General features: G+C 43.7%; 1 protein-coding gene across 3 annotated transcripts in view; it reads right to left on the bottom strand.

Moving 5' to 3' along the window:
- Window positions 1-23,887, bottom strand: part of LOC120845972 (STE20-related kinase adapter protein alpha) — a 44,144-nt gene that overhangs the window by 11,594 nt on the left and 8,663 nt on the right. For all 3 annotated transcript variants that reach the window (XM_040217541.3, XM_040217540.1, XM_040217542.3), the window contains 6 exons: window positions 23,271-23,379; window positions 21,536-21,659; window positions 13,039-13,210; window positions 10,512-10,704; window positions 4,668-4,770; window positions 2,967-3,079 (listed from right to left, as the gene is read on the bottom strand). In XM_040217541.3, the coding sequence (XP_040073475.1) occupies window positions 2,967-3,079; window positions 4,668-4,770; window positions 10,512-10,704; window positions 13,039-13,210; window positions 21,536-21,659; window positions 23,271-23,379 (814 nt within the window). The remainder of the gene's footprint in view (window positions 1-2,966; window positions 3,080-4,667; window positions 4,771-10,511; window positions 10,705-13,038; window positions 13,211-21,535; window positions 21,660-23,270; window positions 23,380-23,887) is intronic.

Here is a 23,887-nt window from a genome sequence, read left to right on the forward strand (position 1 = left end):
TGGTGCAGCTGTTCCCATGCCCATGACCTAAGTTCTACAACTTTGGAGATTTGTCTTTCTAGGTTTCTAGGTGTTTCATGGCAAGTTTGGCTGGTGCACTTGGAGGAAGACTGAATGTTGCTGAGAATTAGACCGTTCAAGTTTTGGATAACATTTTGCCAAAAGTGCGCCCCAAAATGTTTGATATCTTCCCGTGCACTCTATTTTATAGTATTCCTTGAATATCTGAATTTTTGAATAGTAGTTTGATATAATACTCTTCGACATTCACTTCGAGATGAACTGCGATAATCATGCTTTTCGAAGTGTGGATTGCGGGGGGGGGGGGGGGTTAGCTTAGTCATGTTGAGTGCACTTCTTACCAAGCACCGGTGCACTGTAAGGAAGCAACACCCGTAGGGCTTGCTTCCATGGGTGTTGCCACAATCAACACTTCAAAAAGTAAGAATATCATGGTCACGTGCTTATCAGAAGCTTCCTTGAGGTCTACCCACTATCCTTTAATCAGAGCCAATTAGAGCTCGACCTTCTGATCTCATCATAACCCCTGCAAAAGAAGTAGACTAACTTTTGCTCCCACATAGGTTTAATATTATATAAAATTCATTGTTTAGGCATTGAACTTTCTGAGGTCACAGTCCCATAAATATATTTAAATACAAATCAGCTTAAAAATGGACAAGTGGAAACTTGGGAACAACCTTCATGAGTTCAACTGGGTTTTTGTTAAGCATGTTGCAACAGTAGCACTTGGAGAAACTATTCAATATTCGACTGGAACATATTCGGCCAAAACCACTATCTGCTTCAAACTCAAAATCCAGTATTCGTGCATGCCTTATATTTTACAAACAGGGGCACATGTTTTTAATGTATTTAAACTTTGCTGTATAGTTTCTACTTTTGATTGTTTGTCTATACTTTGCAAACAGAAATCTTGACTTCAGATATGTGATTTTATGGTTATATTCTTTACTCTACAGCAAAACTATACACCAACTCATGTTTACAAACGAACTGGAGCGTCTCTATACTCTGTTTCACCTTATGTTGTAGCGCAGGAAAGGCTGTAACCGCGAGCTCCTTGCTCTGGGGCAGATCTCGGCGGCACAAGCTCTTGTGCAGTAAGGGCAGCTGTCAACGCTATGAGCTCGCACTTTGAGCCTTCGCTGCGGTACAACATAAGGTGAAACGGAGTATAGCGGACGCCACCGGCGCCGCGCATGCGTGATGGAGCGCAGGCAAGAAGCTTGTCGTCACTCATAAACAAACCATTGAAATGGGATGTTGTCGGCGTCAGTGTGAGTCCCCCTGCCCTTTTTTCCGTTTGAATTGTTGATTCTACGTCTTGCTGGCAATGTCTTCTACGTCTTCCTGGCAATGTCCAACTATTTGAACGGCCTCAGCGAAATTACAGAGGCTCGTTACATCGCAAAACTTTGCGTGATTGATGTGACATGCGGCGAATCATTCCGTGTGGACGCCGTAGAATGTACGCTAAAGTCTGATTCACATGTTGAGATTTCGCTCGCAATTTTAAGTCGTGACGTCGCTCGGGCTGCAAAAGCGTGAACCATGGCTGAGATGGTCGACGTCGATACTGAAAATCGCAAGCAGAATTGGATCAAGTGAATCAGACATAACAAATCGGTGATGGCCACTGGAAACAATGATTAACATCTCCTTGTATCTACTGTTTACATTGAGCCTGCTTACCAACCTTCAAACTTAAGTCTTTTGAGGCCTGCACTTACTTCTTATAGCAAGTATCGAGCCAACATTTGGTCTATGGGCCGGTGTCGTCTAAAAGAGCAGACGACAAGCAGAAACGTTTGAAAGAGCAGACGATAGTTCGAACAATCAGGCGGCTGTTCAAACTTGAAGACGCACTGAACGTAGTCCGCAGGAGGTCCAAACAATTTGACGGTTTTCCGGCGTTCATGTTGGAACAAAACAAATAAATTTGATGACCACAAGTATCCATGAATTCATCACAACGTGCTTCTCCCCCAAGCAATTGTGGTATGACGGCATCTGGTTTTCACTTTTTACAGCACATATCCACACTCTCGGACGAACAGAGCACATTAAAACTGACCTTCAAACCTTTGTCGACTCTTTTGGTACAGCCCTAGTCGCGGCGTTTTGACGAGAAGGCAGGTTTTTGTCTTGTTTCTTTCAAAACAGTGCAGGAAGACACGTCTCACATGGGGACTTCCACCCACAGTCCCAGACTGGAAGTGCGCTCAACGCGCCACCACCCCGCCGTGACGTAACACAGTGGAGTTTGTGTATATTTTAATCAGTACAAAAGAAGTTAGATTTTTCAAATTGCATGTAAATGAGGAAGTTAAAAAAAGGGGCTCTCTAGTCAAGCTTTGTGACATAGCTATTGAAGGTGTTCCTCTGTCACAGTGCACTTAATTTGCACCGGTGGCCCATTCAACACAGCTGAAAGGGTCTTGCTACAAACTTTGAATATATCCAAAATTAGATGCTAAAAATTTTACAATGACACCAATCCCTTCATACGAGTATAGAGAGATAAACAGTTGAAATGCAGGCGAGCTGGTGTAAGTGATGCCAAAACCCAAAAGTAAAGTAAAAGACAAAAAAAAAAAAAATTTTTTTTGTCTATCACTTACATTGTTTTTCTGTCAATGAATATAATAATGCTTACTTCAATATTGAAGTTTCGAATACTTGCAATTTTATTATACGGGTTTATAAAAATTGTACAATAAGCACTATACCCAGTTATACGATTGACTTGAGCCTCAAGTGTTTCCTAGACTAGAGATCTTCATTTTCATTACCTACAGACAAGCTCCTTTCTGGCTAAAACAATAGAGTCTACGGCCTAATGAGCTACATATATGCCAGAAAATATGGCACCTGCCACAAAGCAGTAAGGCAGGCAGAGATGAAGACTGACAGCCAGGAATGTTTAGATAATGCTTACACACCTTTTGGAACACCAGACCTTGGAGTGACCACAGAAATGATCTCTGGCAGTGAAGCGGATGACTTGCGGCAGAGTTTGATGAAACTATGTGATGAAAGTTGCTGGGCAGATGGCCTAGAAACAAAAAAGAAAAAAAAAAAAAGCGATATGTGTAAGTAAAACAAGGTAACATTTTTCATGTTTGTCAGCTTGCTGATCAATGAAACAGTCCTCGCTGGACTGAATTAACAGTGGATTGTAGTGGCTATGTCGGGTTCAAGTCACTGAAGAGCAATTTTTACATTATCAGCCTACAGTCGAGCCCGGTTATATCACACTCAGGTATTTCAAATTATTGTTTATACCAAACAGCCCAAACATCCCCTTGAAAATCACATGTAATAGTATGGGTACATTGTCTTTTCGTATCCAACTCCTATGGCGGAAACACTCGATATAACGAATGATAGAGCAAACAAAGCCCAGCTGCCCGTTGCTTTTCCTGAGATCCGATTGTATGATTGCACCGGTGGCGAGCACATCGCTTGTGTTGGGTGGCTGGCAGACCCCCGATTCAGCATACACGCGAAAAGATACGCAGCGAAAAAGCAGTTGTGGGAAAGGAGAGACGATGAACAGTAAAAACAAAAGTGGAGGATGGCAAAAGCAAGGGGAAGGGCACGCGCACCCGTGTAGGGAGAGCAGGGAGTGCCCGCTGTTGGGGCGGTAGCCTGTGTCCTTTTCCCGAACACCGCTGATGCTGCATGATTCCCTAACCCCAGAATAAAATAAGCAAAAAAAAAAGCCTTCCGCAAGTCGAGTGTGTCGACAACAACGTTTGTGCAATTGCACTTTGAATGCCTCATCTTTGTTTTCCTTTTTCTTTTGCCATTATTGCTTTGCCCAGTTTTTTTTTGCCTTTCCTTTTTTGCTGCTTAAATTTAGTGAGCTTTCTTTTTTTATTGCTTGCCTAACTTTTTTACATGTATCAAGAGGTCTTTTTTTTTATGCATCTCTCTCTTCTGTTTTTGTTAAATATTATTTTCATGTTTTGCTGCTTGACCTGCGTGGAGGTCTCAACCAGGAGCGCAAGTAAGTGCAGCTGTGTGGGTGGTCTCCGCCAACTACGCTTTACTGTATTTAGCGGCTCCTGGATGCTCTATTTGGTAAACTTCCATTTGTCGCGACCTTTGGTATTAGCAGAGACGACAGGGAATTTCAACTCGAGCTTAATTTAACATTTTTCGTATATCAAATTATTGATATATCCAACTATTTTACGATACCCTTTGAATTCAATATATCTGGGTTCGAATGTACTACGATGTACTTCCACTACATAAAGAGCACTTATGCTGATTGCGACTAACCTCACTTCAATGTCAACTGCAATCCGCGTCAAATGTTCCCATATGCTGCCAACATACTAACATGGATTTGTATTAAAAGTTAACACAATTACTCAGACACAGCAGGCTGAAAGGAACTTGTCTATCTTTCATTCCACTCATTTGCATTATGAATTTGACACAAAGAAATGTAAGAACTTTGCTGTGCAGTTTTGTCACAGCATAACCAAGCACATAAAAGACATTCTGTAGCATAGAATAATGCATGGCGGTAGTTAAAAATTTCAGCAAGCCACGTGTGACTCGAGGAGTAAAGAGGAAACAAAACTGAAACTGACAGTGCAATAAGACAACAATGAAGGATTTGAGCTTACCTTAGCGTTGGATCCCTTTGCAAGCAGAGTGAAGTAAAAGATGAAAAATCACTCCCAAAAAGGTTGGCCTTTGAAGAACTTTCCCCACTTGGCTTGCACATATCTGAAGGAGGCAAAACGAAGTGCAAATAAGTCGAACCTCGATATAACGAACTTCAATGTAACGAAATCCTCGATTTAACGAAGTATTTTATTTTTCATAATTTCTTGCCCATAGACCCCATGTGTTTTTAGTTCCTATATAACGAAGTATATTTTGCTGCTATTTCAATATAACGAAGCGCCATTGCCATAGAAGGCAATAAATAAACCAACTCTAAAAAACAACCTCGCAAAAAAATTGTGGTTAAAAAAAAAAAAAAATTATGCGCAAACGCGAGCGCTTGATAGGTTACTTCACGGGGACAGGCCTTCCAACGTTCCTAGGCTGCCCGAGGATGCGGCGCCGGTAGCGCCGGCGAGGCATGCGGCAAAGCGGATTCCGCGAGGCTGGCCAGAAAATGCCGAGCAAAATGTTTACACGGCATAACAGCATCACCATTGACATTCACTGATCATCATAGTCCAATGTATCGCGGGTAGCGCGGGAGCCAACTTCAGCGGGGAGCGACGTGATGGCGCGACCGCGCGACCGCACGGGCAGTGCCATCTAGGAGAAGACCGAAAAGACCGATTATCGTCTTGCGAGCGTGATGTAAAGCAAAGGCGCAAGCACACTGTGGGCGCAAGGGGGCAAGTAAACTGTGCGGTCAAGAGTGCTGTGTAGGTTGTTGGCAGTTGGCACCGCTTAAACTAAACAGCTTTATTTTTGAACCGGGCGGTTCACTTACGTGCTTGCTGCCATAAGGAAACGTAAAGTTCTTTCTTTGGATAAGAAAGCAAACGTTTTGGACGCCATCCTGAAGAAACTGCCGAGATCACGAGGACTCGGGAAGTGCTCGACGCAATGGACGTACTGAGGAGGTACACGGCGTCGCATGGGCAGCAAGATGCCGTGCGAGCGCTCTGGGCGCTCGAACGGCTCGAACGCCGTATGACGACGCCGACGCCGCTGCTACTGTCGGACAAGGCGCAAGCAAAACTCGCGGACTACTTTGCCCCTAAATAAATGTCATTTTCGGTGAGTTTTCATACCCGTAAAATGTTTCGGAATTTTTTTTTCGCATGCTAGAGCCAAATTTCGATTTAGCGAAATTTCAATGTAACGAAGTAAATTGCGAATTTTACCGACTTCGTTACATCGAGGTTCAACTTAATCAACAAGTGGGTGTCAAGTACTACATGCTTGACTTTATTTCCGCCTCGCAACCAAGCTGATGTTCAGGTAACAGGTCACATAGTACTCAGAGAAGGCACTTCAATTTTTTAATTCATATTAATATATGAATTGAATATGTTTGATTGGGATAGTATACTAATGCAAGGGAACAATGTTATCACTGTGACCAGAGAAGAAGAAGAATAACGAAATGTTCTTGTAGCACTTAACGCTTTGAAAAATGGATTAGTAGAAAAAAAAAGTAACTGATGCAGATAACATCAATAAAATTCCAAAAATGTATAATTTGTTAAATGAGTAAGAGTAGCTTGAGCATGACAGCCTATAATAAAATGTCATTGCCTCATGAGCATAAAGCCTGCCCCCCGCCCCCCCCCCACCCCTCCCCAGGCAGAAACCTTTTCAACCTTCCAATTTTAAATCACACAAATAATATTTTTTCATAAGATTGAGGTTTTGGGACAAGTCCTCTGTGACGAAATCATAATTTTGTTAGCTTGATCAGCAAATGCCGTTTAGAATTATTACTTGACAACCCACTATGCGAATGCACGTCAAGACATTGATTGTCGTGAGCCAAAATCGAATGGAAGCTGTTATCTTTACGACGTCTAGGACAATGCCTAGAGGACGATCTAGGGATGCATAGGCCGGTGCTTTGTCTTGGAGTCACCAAGGCAGCTTATGGCGACAGCCAACAAAGTGAGTAGGAGCCTCGTTCCAATGCTCCTACTCGCTCAGAAAGGCAGCAGATTTCTAAGTTTGCTGAGTTACATTGAAATGCTCTATATAGGGTGCTACGAGTTGAAAGGCTTGCTCTAAGATTAACTGGGAAAATCGACACCTGCACATAACGAGCTTAGACTTTCAGTAAAGGTGAATTTTACCTTGTGAAATTTTAAGACGTAGCGTTGTTCAAACTTTTCCTATGCAAAGTTACCACACCATCGAAATATTTCATGGCAAGCTCCGATGCAGATGACCTAAATAACCGAGAGTTGTGCTTGAGGTGGCCACCTCCCGACAGGCACGACGAGCGGACGACGGCGCTGTCTGCTTTCGACAAGGTGCTTGACGTGCCTACCGGGAGATGGCGCCACAAGCCTGACTCTTGGTTACCTAGGTCGTCTGTGTTGCAGCCTGCTGTAAAAAAAAATGTCAAAAGCATTGTTTGAACCTTTCACAGGAGCAGAGCTACGTCTTGAAATCTCACGAGGTAGTACTATCCACCACTGAAATGCGCCTTTGGCGATAGTTTGAGCTCATTGCGTGCACACTTGAACCTTTCTGGCCGATTTTAGGGCCAGCCCCTTGATTCATAACACCCCGTAGCTCGGGGATTATCAAACCCTTCGACAGGAGGAACCCCTATTTCTCTCGACTGTTAGTAAAGGAACCGCTCCCAGTCTCACATAAAGGCAATAAGGCGGGGAAGAGCTTACGGACATCGTAGGCAATGATGTGGATAACAGGGAGTGTCTTGCCCATAGTTATGCATCAATGGGTCTGCTCAGTTTCGTTAAAATGGTGCTTAAATTGGAGAAACACTTCACTGAGAAAAAGAGACGGTCAAGGAAATTCAAGAGCTCGGGGAACCCGCGAGGGTATCTTGGGGAACCCCTGAATTCCCTGGAACTCTGGTTTGAGAACCCATAACTGTGTCTTCTTTAGGCTTTACAGGTCTGTTCTGAAAAAAGCTGCGAAAGTTACACTAATGCTGTCCGTGCAGGGGAGTTAGACCGCCAGGGGGACCTAACGTAGGGGGCTAATCGTCACGATACGTCACATAATTAACTAAAATTCGTTAATCAACTGCTTAATTAGCAAAAATAACATGTGCTTTCAATTAAGTAAATTTCAGAAAGAATTCAGGAGTGTGGGAAGCGTGGCAGCACGCTAAAGCTACCACTCGTGCGACGGGTGCAACGCTGGCAGTGCGAAAACACGGATGATAAGAGACAGAAAAACCGCACGAAAGGTGTTTTTGCACCAGTAGCCTTGAACCTGTTGGACGAGTGGTAACTTGAGCCCACCACCGCGCCTCCCACGCACCCCAGATCTTCCTAAAATTCACTTATTTAGTGGTTCTTGATGACGCTCGACAAGTTTGCGAACAAACTCTAACCTACTTATTGTGACGATTATCGGCCTACCGTAATATCCCGAGTCATCGCCCATCCCTGAGCCATCGCCCACCCCATTTTTGGGGCCAATATCGATTTCCGGAAAAACACCGAGTCATCGCCCACCCCTTCAAATACCCCAGCGCGGACTCTGGGATCCGCGAACACTCATCCTACCCGAATGACGCGGCCGCGGACCTTACAGTTGGAGGACGTCCGTGACAAAGTGAAACGAAGGAGGGAAAGACACTTTTTTTTTTGTTTACGCATTTCCTCCGTGAGCGACCCCAAAGTGGTCGTGTATCCGTGCGAAAAGAAAACGATGGAGATAACAAAATAAGAGTTTGTTAACGTAACCGCGGAATGTTAGGTCAAAGTCTGTCTCTGCCGAAGTAAGGTCACCGCGAACCCGCTCCTTCTTCCCGCCCGTCGCGACCGCTGTTGTGCAATATTTTAGGCAAAGCCAAAGCGTAAATAAAGCTTTGCTGGAACGTCCTACACAGACGTTTACAGAGCGTCCCAACCGTGCATTGATAGCCCGCCGTGCACGGACGCACGTATGTACGCACCAAACAAGAAAGTTGCGCAAGAGCTTGCAATTGACAAGGCGCTCGACTTGGCCCGACGCCAAAGTATTTGCCAACGCGACCACCGGCGTTCCCGCTTTCCCAGCATTGCTCTTGGTCGCCTCTTTGGTCCGCTCGCTCGCTCGTTGCGCCTGGTCGGTTTTTCTATTTTCTTGTAGACTTTTCTTTCTTTTTTTTTACTAACTGGGAGAACATAATGGTGACATTCTTTCACGGAACAAACGTTCGTGCTATATGCAGATCGGCGGTGTTTCTAGCGCGTATGCAAGCAACGGTCTTCGCTATAGTAAAATATTCTTTCGTGAGCATTTTTTTCTATAAAACAATGAAACTAAATCGAGTTTTGAGTTTGATGTATCTCTTGTGCATCAGCGCTAGATACGCAGAGAAAAATAGGCGGTTTTTTCCGCTTTTTTTCAAGTGTTTGTGCTCACCCACCGAGACATGGCCCACCCCACTTTTTTAACGAATTTCAGGCGGTTGGGGGGTGGGCGATGACTCGGGATATTACGTATATTATGTCCCCCTTGCCACATAACTCACTTGCAAACATCGCATTAGTGTAGCATTTGGGTTTTCTTTTTGAAACAAACGTGTAGACCTTTGCAGCGGCAGCCTCGACCGAAGCAATTTGCAGCGCGCGTCCCTGGTTTTGAGAGTGTACGTCAGTGTTGCCCGGCTATGCTGGGCTGTGGGTTTTCTCATCTGTGGGCTGTGGCAGCCTGCATAGGCACGATTCCGGATAGCCAGGGGCGGCTGAATTGCAGCGTTTTATATTTTCTTTTGTGTTCTGTGGCAAATAGAATTTATCACGGTCTTTAAGAAGCACTGTACTATTTTTTGGAACTAAAACAAACAAATGAAAGCTACTTTTGGTGAGTCCGTGCACGAAAAAAAAATGCAACTAAAATGTTTGTTTAATTTTATGTTGATTTTTTTTGCGACACCATACGCTCAGCCGCGTCAATCTACAAAGGTCTTAACGGTCCAAAATATTTAGCCACACAGGATAGCCGAAATGCACGGGTATTCCCTCCTCACAACATGATATTAAAAAAGTCTTATTAATCGAACACCATATAGTGTACCATACCCCACGGTGCCGTGTTATCCGAACAGGATTTGAGAAAGGTCTCAAATAACACAGCACATCCAATATACAGTGTTGACGAGTCACTTCACGACGATTGGAAGGAATCCGGCTTGTTTTATGGCATGTTTTGCAGAAAGCTCCCCTTTTATTTTTTATTATAGGTATATATATATTATATTCTTTTTTTTTCACAACACCAAAGCAATTGAACAAATGTGTCTGACCATATCAGCTATTTTTCGCGAAGACTGGGAACATAGTCGGGGAGGATTTTCAGAGATTATCTCAATGTAAATAATTCTCGAAGAATGTCGAAAGAACCCACGTCGTGGGCTGCTTGACGTTCGCTTTCTTCATTTGTTTCCTGCGAAGGCTGAGCAGGCTACAAGCCCTGGTATTCTCTGGTTCCCCTAGTTCTCAAAGTGGAAGATAACACACAGAGGGTAAGCATCCTGAATAGGCAAATAAAGTAAAAAGTTCCGAGGAAAGCCGAAAAACTCCGAATGCACAATGCAAGTGGGGAGTCGCGTTGAACGGATTTCCACAGCTCAGGTGGATGGCAGAAATTTCTGGCTGATGGCGTCGCTCGAGTCGCAATATGGCGGCGGCCAGAGAGCTCTTTTTGCGAAGGTCTTAAATAAAATGCCCTGTATGTTAAGCATCTTGCAAAGCAACGCACAAACTGCCCGACAGCAAAGCAAGTGCAGAACAGAGTGCGGACAAGGCACTCGCAGTCGACTTGCCGCACATAAAGCAGCCCACCTTGGCTAGATGCCTTGACAGCAGTCCCGTCACAGAGGGCGCTGCTCGCCTGCCTGGGCACGAGGTCTCGCAGCTTGGCCAGCAGCATCTGGGTGGGTGCCATGCCCGTGAACGGAGCCACACCATTGGCCAGCTCAAAGGCGGTGACCCCGACGCTGTAGATATCCGACTTCGAGTTGTACCCCATCAGGTTCTGCATAGTGTGCCTCGATTTCAGAGTGTTGCCAACTGCTCGGCAGGGGTCATGTGGTTTATGGGCAGCACTTGCGAGACAAGGTGCAAAGAGGGGGCCGAATTATTGGTCGTCCGCAACTGTCTCAGTCTTGCTCCACTTCCCTGCTTGCTATGCTCCTGCCAAGCAAGAACACATGCTTGCGCACATGCAAGCATCTGTTGTTGCTCTCTATGGTTTGAGTTGGTCCCTCTTGTAAATCCAGGCTCTCTAGTTCCGTGTACAGAAAAGCGGCGGCGGCCACTGTTAAACGAGAAAGTGCGGAAGCTGCAGACGAGACACTTACGGGGATCCGGCAACCCAAGCTGCCAGAATCAATTGCCAGATTTAAACAAATTAGCGCTGTTAGGTTATCCTCCTGTGCTCAAAATAAATTCAGCTTTGATCTAACCTGGTGCATCTCGCAATTAAAAGCAACTGGGATTAAGAATCAGTAAGGGTGAAGGATTCTTAACACACCATTTAGCACAGCAGTTTTGGTTATGGTCAAAGGGCACGTGGCAGATCATAGAACAGCAGTCTGCTGACATAAGAGCAGAAAGAAAGTCTGCTTTCAGAAGTTTTCAAGTTAAATTTTTGCACTATACACCATAATGCTAAACATAAAGATGGCGTGCTAGTTTCAATTCAAGTCGGATCTTGCTGTTTGTCACCTCATCAATTTATAATATCACATGATAACTTCTTTACTGAGGCGTTCAAAAAATAATCATCAATCAGAGTCGGGAAAAATTGTGATTAAAATTTCTGTTCACAACAGCCCAAAATAAAACTGGAATAAATAGCGAGACCTACCTAAATCAACCCTATTATGCATCTAATCGGAATGATCATAGTCTTAAAATTAGAGAGTAGCGTGCCAAGATCAAGCATGTTTGCCAGTTCTTTCTTTCTTTGAATGATTGCACAATGAAATCGACTCATGGAAGAAGTGTGCCGTTTGAATGAAGATGTGTTTTTTCATCTCTGTAAATCCCCCTGCGGTAATGCCCCTGGGCACTGTGGGGTAATTATTCAATAAAGAATAAAGAAATATATAAAAGTATATTCTTCAGTGAAGACAAAGAAATGTAATATAGGTAGTTTGCTCAATTTATATACTAAGCTTCAAAGCAAATCCAGTTTTCTTTATGGCTTCCGCTTTGCTTTCCTTTGTTTCAATAGTACCAAGCTTTTTTAGTTCCAAGTGTTTTTAAAACTTTTAGTCTACCAAAGAATACCGCACATCTAGACGGCGGTTTAAAAAGCGCAAAGGACTAAGAAGAGGAGGAGGGGACAGGATAGAACGCTTATGTGCTCTGTCCAGTCCCCTTCTTCTCTTTTTAGTCCTTTGCGCTTTTTAAACCGCCGTCTAGATCAGGGGTGGCCAAGCTGCGGCTCGCGAGCCGCATGCGGCTCTTTGCGTGTTAAAGTGCGGCTCGCGGCTTCCTCAACTACCCCTACCTTATCCCCCCCCCCCCTCCCCCCCCCCCCCCCCCCAGCCTTCCTTTCGGTCACACGAGCACTTCCCCAAAAAGAGAAATGGAACGCGTTTTAAATCGAAAGACAGGTTGCTGTTTCTTAGTCTTGTGCTACTGCTACCTTACGTACAGTTCGACTGTGTTTTAATCAAATAGATTGAAAATAATTCGAGTTTCATTTATTGCTCTGGACAAAAGTTTGCTCCCCCCCCCTTCTTCTCCTCCTCCTCCTCCTCCTCCTCCTCTCCCTCCCCCTCCCCCCCACGGCTCTTGGAAGTTTTGTGGCTCTGTTTGCGGCTCTTAGGCCGGGTCAGCCTGGCCACCTTTGGTCTAGATGTTCAACCAACTAGCCCCCCAATTAATTTTGATGAATACTGCACATCCACCCATTCCACACTAAGTGCCCATTCCAAACTTTGTAAGATCTGAGAAAATACGCACAGTACATTGGTATGTAAAATTGATGACCGGACAAGCGCCCATCCCCTATTTTTTTGCGATTGTCTCCAAAGTTTGAGTGGGCGCTTGCCCGGTATTTTACGGTATGCTAACTTGCTGTAGAAGGCATATGGTGATGAAACAAGCACTGCAAGAAGTCCACCCTCAATGCAGCCCTATCAGACCGCAGTCACGTCCAAATAGTATGAGATATGAAATCTTCAAAATTTTACCTTAAACAAATAAATCACAAAACTCGAAGAAAAAAAAAAGAACTTGAAATTCGCATAATCACACCACTAACTTTGGAAGGATACGAGATTCAACATGAGCTTCAGGAGCACTTTACCATCCCTCTAAGTTGGGTTATGCCCAAAAGGAGGAAGTTTTTCTTCACCTGTTCTAGAAGTTCAGGACTCAGCCAGTTGAGGGTATTGACTGCATTCTCGGGGAAAGCGTGGATCCTTGACTGCCAGCGTCCATTAACTATGACGTTGCAGGAGTAGCGGAACCCTGACAGCATCACTCTGCCTTTGCTAGACAGAAGCAAGTGGCTGGCCTTGATGCTCCTGCATGATTTGCATGCAAGTAAGTGAATATCCTGCATCACATACTCTCACACTTTTATGCGGATTCTCAGTCAACTGCCCTGGAAGGACAGCTGTCCTGACTGACCACTAGGTCTCAAGCGACGCCATCTTGAAAAAAAGGTTTGGTTAAAAATATGTGGTACAAGTATATAATTAATCTAGTGAGGTGACTTCTTATTAGTAGTAGTAGAAAAAAGAAAGCCTTACTCTAACATGTGAAACTGCAAGCTATAAGGTTATAATTCTTCCTCTTATTCCATTCCCAGTGATGGAAGTGGCATTTGACCTCTTGGAGAAGGTTCTGTAGCAGGCAAAACACTGATTCGGAGCAGTCACTGATGCTTTTGGAGCAGATGCTAACATCTGCTCAACATCACTTGAAAAAAAAAAAAAAAAAAAAAAACGGATTGCATCGTTAAACGAGTTTTTTTTTGATAATGACTAAGGGCTTCTCTCTAATATTGGAGCATGTTACATATTATCTTTTGTAATAAAATTAGAAAGGGCCCAAAGGAACACGGAGCTTGACAAAAAGAAACCCGAGACAGCGGGTGAAAATGACACACACACTAAAAAATCCTTTAGCGTATCTACATTTATTTATTTTTTTTTCCTTTTAGAGTGTGTTGTTTTTACCCGCAGACTCGGGGTTTTTGCCATGCTTAATATTCACCGGCTCGTCTGCGCCCTCATGACGAGTTCATTAACACAGAGCTTTCTTTTTTAGAAACAAGTCCCTGGTCAGAGTAGGTTCCATTTACAATGCACTACAAAAAATGGTTTAAAAATCAATCGAAGAGCAACACTTCAGTTGCGCTAAAGCCCCACTCTCCTCCCCCTATTGCTTATTTAGCCCGTAAATATAATATTTGTAAAAAGCCACGAACAAGCACATCTACTATTTCTCAGCACGGCATTTCAAAATTAGAGGTCAACCTACAATCAGGATCAAGGAAGGTAGTAATTGTAATTTATTTGCACAAGAACAGTAATAGTATGGAGTGTAATTTCTGAGCCTATTGCACTAACCCAGGTGCCTCCCCATGTCCGTCGCTACTCCTAGCACTCCTGTGCAAATCGGTGAAGCTCGACATACACGCTTTCAAACTAACTTCAAACTTTCAAACTAACTGCTTGATGCCTCGAAATCTTTTTCTCTCATAACAAATCCATTGACTTGCAGAGCGCACTCGTAAAAATCATTCAAGCAGCGATGCGTCAACATTCTAGTTTTTGGAGCTTTTTGGAGATTCCAGTGTTTCCATCGGCGATTATGTGTTCAATACACTTCCCATTTTCTACCAAGGCCCAGACTGTTGCCACAGAAACGTCGTATTTATCTGCAATTTGATTTTTCGTCTGGTCTTTACCTGCTTTTTGAATTAGTGTAGTTCACTTACGATGCAGATCAGTTGTAATGCGCAGTTCAATCTCAAACACAGAAAAAAATGCGGCACCTTCTCGGTTTTGCTAGGCCTATTGTTTTGCATGGCAGACGATCGCGGGCCCCCGAGAATGGAAACAATCGTGTGCGACCGCAGCACCACTGACGCTCCTTCAGAAAGACGTCATTTATTTATTTATTGTACCCTCAGGGCCCAAAGGCATTGCAGAGGGGGAGAGCGTATACACAAACCCATTTCTGTTACGCCAGGGCGCGGTGGTGGCGCGTCGGGATCACTTCCGGTCTGGGGCTGTGCGCGGAAGCCGCCATGGGGCACGTGGATTCTTGTGTTACTTTGGAAGAAACCGGACAAAAACCTGCCTTCTCGTCAAAACGCTGCGACTGGGGCTGTACCAAAAAAAGTCGGGAAAGGTTTGAAGGTCAGTTTTCATGCGTTTTCTGCCTGCTCGGTTCGTCCGAAAACATGAATAGGGGCCGTGAATAGGGGCCGTGGAAAAGGAACAACAGACGCCGTCGGACTGCGATTGCTTGGGCAGGAAGCACTTTGGATTGAATTCATGGATACTTGTGGTCATAAGATTTATTTGTTTTGTTCCAACATGAACGCGGTATAACCGTCAAGTTGCACGGACCACCTGCGGAATACGTTCAGTGCGTCATCACGTTCAAAAGGCCGCCTAATCGTTCAAACTGTCGTCTGCTCTCTCAAACGTTTCTGCATGTCGTCTGCTCGTTCAAATGACAGCGGCCCGTAGACCAAACATTGACCTGGTAGTTGTGATAAGAAGTGCAACCTCAAAAGACGTTCAAGTTTGAAGGTTGCTTCGGGTAAGCAGGCTTGGTGTAAACAGTAGATATAAGGACATGTTGATGATTGTTACCAGTGGCCATCACAGACTTGTTATGAATGATTCACTCGGTCCGATTCTGCTTGTGATTTTCAGTATTGACGTCGACATCTCAGCTAAGGGTTCAGGCTTTTCCAGCCCGAGCAACGTCATGACTAAAAATAGCCAGCAGAACCTCACCACGTGAATCAGGCTTTAGCGTCCCATTTGCCGCATCCACGCGGAATCAATCGCCGCATGTTACGTTATTCAAGCCGAGTTTTGTAGAGTAACGAGCCTCGTTAATTTTGCTGATGCCGCTCAAGTAGTCAGACATTGCCAGGGAGACGTAGAATCAACAATTCCAACGCGAAAAAGAGTGTGGGAACTCACACCGACGCCGACAGCATCCCATTCCAATGGTTCGTTTATGGACGATGGCGAGCTTCTTGCCCACACCCCCATCGCGCATGCGCGGCGCCGGTGGCGTCCGCTACGGGCGCTCCGGTTTGTTTGTAAACATGAGTTGATGTATAAAAGGAAAACAAAATGTAACAAATCAACAATACAGCAAACAGATTATAATTAGGGTTCCGCATTTTCGGTTTTTATTTTTTCAAAATTCGGCACCCTTTTTTTGATGTTTATTTTAAGATTCAATTTTCGTTTTTTTTTTCGGCATATACTTATGCCCACAAAAGTTTAGCATTTTTTTCGGTGACTACGAAAGGAACACCATCGGACACCGGATCAGATGATCCTTGTAATTCTGATATTTGTGATCCCTCAAAGCACAGATACATTGAAAAAACAAAACAAAAAAAACACCAACATTTTATTTGGCAAATGTGTGCAACTGTAAAAAAACAAAAAAACAACAACAGAAGTACTAACAAGTCAGTGCCCAAAAAACATGGAACTTCACCTTCTGTGATCTTAATACAGTAAACACACATGCACTTTCCCAGGTTCTCCTCGTTGCTCCATGCTCATGCTTTGCTGTTAATGACCCTGGGCTTCGAGAATTCCCTCTCACATTAACACTGGACACTGGCAAGCTGACGAGATGAAACTCTGCCTGATCCAAAATCGGCCAATCAGCCAAATGTGAGTACCAAAAGAGACACGGTGCGGCGTTTCGAAGCACAACATATTTTGTGTACTCACTAAACTCTGGCTGCAGATCTTGCATGAAGCTAAAAACCCTACTTAGCCCACAACAGAACTTTTTTTTTAGGACCAGGAACTTGACACACTAAGCCCGATCACAGAAAGGACACAGATGTCCTGTCAAGGACAACCCAAGACCTCTTTTGCTGCATGTTGAACCTTGGAAGAGGGCAATCACTAAGAGGTCACACAATGTCGAACCTTTCAATGCCCTCTCTCCCCTGCCCCTCCCCCACCTCCCCCGCCCATCTCGACACGAACGAAAAAAAACAACAGAAAAGCAGGCCATTTTCGGTTAAAAAGTAATTTTAGAGAATGGATTCGGCTTACTTTTATCGGTTTAAACTGAAAATGCCGAACCTAAAAACTGACCTTTTCCGGTTAAAACCGAATTCCCTAGAATGGATTCAGCGCACTATTATAGATTTTTATCGGTTTAAACCGAAAACTCCGAACCCTAATTATAATAAATGAAATAAACAGGTCAGGAGTCAGCGCGAAAATGGTTAGCAATGGCACTTCGAAAAAGTTTAGAGTCAGTTATGGCAACAATCAAACCAGAAAGGCGGTTCCATTCTTTAGCTGTGCGTGATAGAAAAGGTGAATGAAATGTATTGATTAATGAGTTTGGGACTCCAACTTTGTGCTGGTTATCAACACGAGACAATATGTAAAAGGGGGGGAGTTATGAAATGGTCGCGTAATATTGGATTATGAAAAAAAAAATTTAATGGAGACGGCATAAGCGTGATATTTTACGTCGAAGTGAAAGAGATGGTAAAGTTAAAACTATCTTTCATTGACGAGACACTGGCAGTGCGGTGATAGTTCGATAGAATGAAACGGGCTGATCTATTTTGAATGGATTTTAAAGCAGTGACGAGGATATTGTGACCAGGATCCCAGAGGGAGGCTGCATACTCCAGTTTAGGTCTTATTAATGTTTTATAGAGGACCGATTTAAGCGAAACAGGCACCATGGAAAAATTATGTTTTAGATAACCCAGCATGCCGTTAGCAATATACTCAATATACTCAAGATATTTGTATGATGTCACTTGTTCTAAGGAGTTGCCATCAAGGTAGTACAAAGGACTGTCATTAGGTTTGCTGGATACTCTCATGTGTTTACCTTTACTAATGTTAAGTTTCATTAACCACGACTCACACCAATGAGACACAGAGTTAATACCAGACTGAAGAGTGGAAATGTCATGGTTACTTCGGATTTCATGTTATATTACACAATCGTCTGCAAAGAGACAGACAGATGAAGACATATTAACTGGTAGGTTGTTAATATAAATTCAGAATACTAAGGGGTCTAAGAGAGACCCCTGGGGAACACCAGAGTTTACTGATGCAAGTGAAGAGTTTTCATTATTGACAGTTACAAAAAAGAAAAAAATTGGACCCATGCAAGAACGTTGGGGTCAATGTTAAGTTTAGCAAGTTTCAGTAGTAATAGGTAGTTTATGACGCACTTTATTGAATGCTTTAGCAAAATCTAAGAAGATGCAGTCCACTTGGGAGCCTTGGTCAACGACAGAATGAATATTGTGGGTGAACAACAGAAGCTGGGTTTCACATGACAATGATTTACGAAGTCCGTGTTGAACTGGAGTGAAACAATTATTTGCTTCTAAGGAGTTTACAAGGTGGGAAAATATTATGTGCTGAGAAGTTTACATGGGATGCTTGTTAACGAAATGGGACGATAGTTGTGGGAAGAATGTTTACCACCAGCTCTTAGAATAGAGACCACTTTCCCCACCTTCTAGTCCGAGGGTATGTCGCCGTCTTGGAGTGATTGTTCAAATAACTTGGCAAGAATAAGGGAGGAATATAACTTGGTGCTTTTCAGGAACCTAGTATTTATGCCGTCCACTCCTGAAGAAGAAGACAATTTCAGCTCGTCTGAAATATTCACTATACCGATAGGGTCAACAAGAATAGCATCCATTGGTAAATAACCAGCACTCTCTATGAAGGGGTAGCTGATGCTGCTAGCATTGGAGAAGGATTCAGTAAATATAATATTTAGTATGTTAGCGCAGTCATCACTCGAGACACTATTCCCACTTCAAGTTTTGAGTGAAATTGAAAAACTGTCTTTTCTGTTGACAGTGTTCCAAAATTTTTTTGGGTCATTTATTAACATGTTTGGGAGAGTATTTGAGAAAAAAAAAAACTGATTTCGCATCTTCAATTACCTTTTTGTATATTTCTGTGGAACACTGATACGTAGCCCAGCGATGCTCACAGCTCACAACTTCGCAGCGCAGTATAAGCATTTTTTTTTTTTTTTGATAGTCGTTTTAGGGTTTTAGTGAACCATGGTGATTGGGGATTTTCGAATATATTTTTTAGTGGGACATGTTGATAAGAGATAAATTTACACTTTATGATATACCCAGTTATCTTCGACAGAACGCATAAAAACACTCGTCAAATACTGGTCCAAGAAAAAAGCTAGGTCATTATTAATTTGCTCAAAGTTGGCCTTACCGTAATCACGAATTTGTTTCGATTGAAAGGTGGGTTTAGTTACCGACGCTTTTAAGAAAAAAAAATGTAGCACTTTATGATCACTAATTCCTGCCAGATACATTAAGAAAGTTGCATATTCAGGATGATTAGTCAAAACGAGGTCTAATACATTGGCTGTCGACTAGGTAACTCTGGTGGGATGAAGAACCAATAGCGAAAGGCTGAAATTTAGACATAGATTAATGAATGAAATACCATCTGCAGAATGTACATCCCCCCAAAAAATGTCGTTTGACCATGGTATACTAGGGAAATTGAAGTCGCCGAGAAGAAAAATTGGTGAACCCGGAAAATGCATCACAGTAGTGTAAAGTGTATTACGTAGCGCTTCAACAAATGGTAACGAATACGAGGGTGGCCGATAACAAACTCCCATAATCCACTTTTTATGATTAACAAGTAGGCAAACCCACATTATTTCTAATTCACATACAATTGCACAATGTATCACAGTAGCCTGTAGCATTTTGGTAGTTAATGCACACCTTTGCAGTTTCTAGGAGCCGCTCTGCACCACTCTCACCAAGAAAGTATATGCTGTTGCAGGGAAATAACACTTCATTACCACCGCTGTGTTTTACTACATATAACCAGTATTTGAGTTTTGATGGTTAACTACATCAGATTTTTGAGCCATAGAAGAAGTCAGAATTCAGTCGGGATCGGTACTTCCTTTTACTATAACCGGAGTTTTACTACATGTGGAGTTACTGCAACGGGGTTCTACTGTATCACATTTCATGCATTTGTAGTTCTGATCATAGCTTCCTAGCTGTGGAAGGAGAGAACAAAACTGGAAGTCTCTTGTTTGTGCCAACAATGTCACATTTTAAGCATGTTCCGTATCTACACGATTGTAAGCCGACTCAATTGTAAGTCAATCCCCCGTCGTTGCACACCAAAAAAAAAAAATCTTTAGAAGCACATTTTATTGCGAACACGTGAAAACGGCCGGCCAAGTACTTGTTTCGAAAGCCCAGCCTCCAACACGTGATCAATGCCTTCTGGCATACTTTGGCTGCGCATGCACACGTGAGGTGCATGAGATACCCAGGCGTTATCGAAACTAGGAAATGCACGCTGGATGCGGGACAACTGAAGCTGCTCCCTGTCATTCTCACGCCGTCCGCCACTAGACTACGACTCATCCGCACTGCTGATGTCAGTCCCGTCATCATTACTGCTACATTCTCGAAGCACGTCTGCGGCATCATGCAATGAAATTTTTCACTTCGTAAATGACAGCATCAACCTCATCTTCCGCGCTTACTTGGCGATCGCATTGCACGTCTCGAGTAGGGACCGATTGTGCACTTTTGCAGCGTACGTTGCAAGCCTGACTTCAAACTCAGGAAGGCATCCCCACCTATCCAGACTTTGGCCTGCGGAAGCCTCTTGATTTGCAGACTCCACTGGAGCATCGCCCGCTCCGATGGGTTAAACTTGCGTCCAATAGTGAAGTCGTTGGTTGCTTCTGGGTGAAGAATGGCCATAAACGATCACCGAAAACCTAAACTGCCTGGATTGTGCATGTCAATACAAAAGGACGTAGTTAGTGCTCTAGCACGACCTTGACACTCAATCAACCTACGTGTGACCGTGAATCGTGCAAAAAACCGTGAAGAAAAGCTGCGGGGAGAGTGAGCCGTGAGGCAGTTCCAGCAACCTCCGGAGCGGCTCTTACAAGAAGTGTCGCCACCCCCGAACCGTGCGCTGTTCACCGCCGTACATTCGGGTTAATTTGCGAATCGCTATCAATAATACTCGTTAGCGCAAATACAAAAAAAAAAAAGAAAAAAATTGTAAAATGAGCACACAGAATTGCGCAATGCTAGAGGTACAGCCCGCTGAACTCGTAACAAGCCGAGGTGTTCATGATATTGCGATTGCTTCGTTTTTGCCGGCGACGGAAGGCTTTGGTTCGGTTATAAGTAGACCCCCCACTTCAGATTTTCAAAAATTGAAAAAAAGGGTCAACCTACATTTGTGTAAATACGGTACTAGTGTTTAAATAAGACACACAAATACCAAGAGTTCAAATGTGAACTGAATATGAGTATTTAAAACTCAATGCAAATCACGTGTGGTAATATTCCAATAGATTCGAATCCAAATGAAATTGATTATAATATTCAAATTGAATATGAACCAAACAATTTAAGATCAACTAAAAATACCCACGTTTTTCCTCGCAAGTTAAAAGGTTTGCATGAAAAATACAAGAACCTCAGCTTGATGGATTTACATCATAATTATTTTACGCAGCGTCGAATGGCTGTCGTCCAGATCAGCAGTTACAAGTGTAGGCTTCGCTACCAACCTAGCATCCCCATGGGCGAAAAATCCACTTGCCTGTGAATGTAGCCCCGAACATGAATGTAGTGAAGTGCAGAGAGCAGGTCCCTCAAGATGAATGACACCGCATACTCTGGGAGGCCCATTGGAAAATGAGTATTTAGGATGTCCCTCACCGACCCTGAAAAAAAGCGAGGCAGCAAGTTCCATCGAAGCAGCCCAACTTCCACAATGCTAATGACCATATGATACAGAAACACCCACAAAGGATGTTGTGGATATCCGAGAGATGACCCGACTACTGTTAAGTATTGAGCATGCACCCATGTCATAAATAAGTGCCCACACGCTACTTTTGAAACATTCTATAAACTAAACAAAGGACGTATCAAGTGCACAACCCAGACTTTCGAGCACAACTGGCTATTTGAGAAGCCCCTATGCCTTAGCCACTTCTCCGAAAACGCCGGTGCATTGCAATGAAGCTTAACGTACATGCTCCGGTTCTAAGCAGCGAGCCCACCCTACCTTGTGCCACTTCAGCATATTTATTCTTGGGCCTAAAGAGTGCCTACCCATCACCTTTTTTTTAAGATTATCTCCACCTTTTGGCTGGGCACCTGCTTGATACTTTACAATTGGCAAGTGCCTGAAGAAGTTTGCTTGCTGATATTTTTATTATCTATAATTAACCTACAGCATGTAAACTAACGCTTCTAAGGCACTTAGTCAGCTTGCAAAAATCGGGTTCTCAACGTATCGCGCTGCAATCTACTACAGAAGTGCAAGCAGCTGGTCGAAGGTCACAGTGAAAAAATCAAGGAATAAACTCACCTCAATCAAAATAAAATTAAAAAAAAAAAAACCTGCTCTGGGCAATCTATGTTGCCACTTTGCAGACAATGCACTCGTAGAGAGAAGTGTTGCCGACAGATAACGTACACTGCGTTGAGGGAGCACCGGCCGATTCGAGTTGATAGCAGACGATCTTGTGAAAGAACCCGAATCGGCCGGCATTCACTTGGTATATCATCTGTCAGCAGCACTTCTCTCTACGCGTGCATCAATTGCCAAGTGGTGCCATAAATTTCCCAAAACAGGTTTTCTTTTTTCTTCTTTTGAACGGAAAGTTCATTCCTCGATTTTTAGCACTGTAAACTTCCACCACCTGCTTGCACCTCTGTAGTAAATTGCGATAAGATAGATTGAGAAACCAGCCTTTGCGGGCCTTAAAAACGTTACTAGTTTACGCGCTGTACATGTTGCAGGGATTGTAGAAATCTAAAAATGTTCTGCATCCACACCAAAAGTGTTGGTGTGGGTGCAGAAAGGTATGTACTTGGGCAAGTTTGCTGTGCACTGCGGCAAGGACAATGAGTAGGGAGTTACGAAAAGCGTTTGGCTCATGCCGACAACCTCTAAGCCAACTGCCGTCGATGTCTCTTTGAGGTCGCATCAACGAGCAGACCACGTGCGACCTTGGCAAAATGCTTCCCAGAATTGGCTCGGAGGACCCTCGGCGTCGATCAAACATCTCTTGCTCCTCCCCGAATTGGCAATGGTCTATAGCCACTTACGAGGTGAGAACGGCAGGGAGGAGCTTTAGTCGTCCCGCTTCAAGCACGAGCTTCTACCTTCAACAACGCCTTAACGTCTCGAAAGACATGCCCTGCCATTCTCATTCTGTCAGTGACCATAGAGACATCGTTGTTCCCAGGGCCTGCAGCCGTGAGGACTAAAAAGCTTTCGACGGGTCTCATACAAAATCATTTGTGCATGTCCGCCAACTTACCGTATGTCATGACGGGCATGACAGCCCATATTTCGTTGCCCTTAACAAATGTGCAGAAGTAGGGGATGATGTTCTCATGCCTCAGCTGCCTCGTCACCCATATTTCGTGCTGCGAGAAGAACGGCGCAGTTACGGGTGGGACTGTGACCAAAGTGGCAGGCTCTGCCCAGAATCTATAGCTAGGTAAAGCTATGACACAAAGCTATTGGAGAGCAGACAATTGGAAGTACACGCGAATTACCATATTTCCCAGTTGTTTTCAGAAAAAAGTAGGTTTACAGTATAAACTCATTATAACAGACCTTGATAGAAGATTTTGGCCTCTTGTAAAAGGAGTACCTATCCAAATGACAGATATTCTTACAATGGACTTTGACGTGGATTAGGACTAGAGTCTGTTCTAACCACAGAGACTGATCAAACATGGATGAATACAAGAAAAGAACTGGCTGACTTCTGAACTTTTAAGGGTAGTGATTTTTTATTGATCTGCCCTGATGATCGTCATCACTGTGTGCTTTCGGTCATACAAGGCTTGTGAGGCACCGGGCACAATGACATCAGTTCACAAAATAGATGCCACCGCTACCGAACCAAAGCAGCATAATGTTTGAGCG

The sequence above is a fragment of the Ixodes scapularis genome, unplaced genomic scaffold (genome assembly GCF_016920785.2).
Source record: "Ixodes scapularis isolate PalLabHiFi unplaced genomic scaffold, ASM1692078v2 PGA_scaffold0__279_contigs__length_252992795, whole genome shotgun sequence".
NCBI classification, from domain to species: domain Eukaryota; kingdom Metazoa; phylum Arthropoda; class Arachnida; order Ixodida; family Ixodidae; genus Ixodes; species Ixodes scapularis.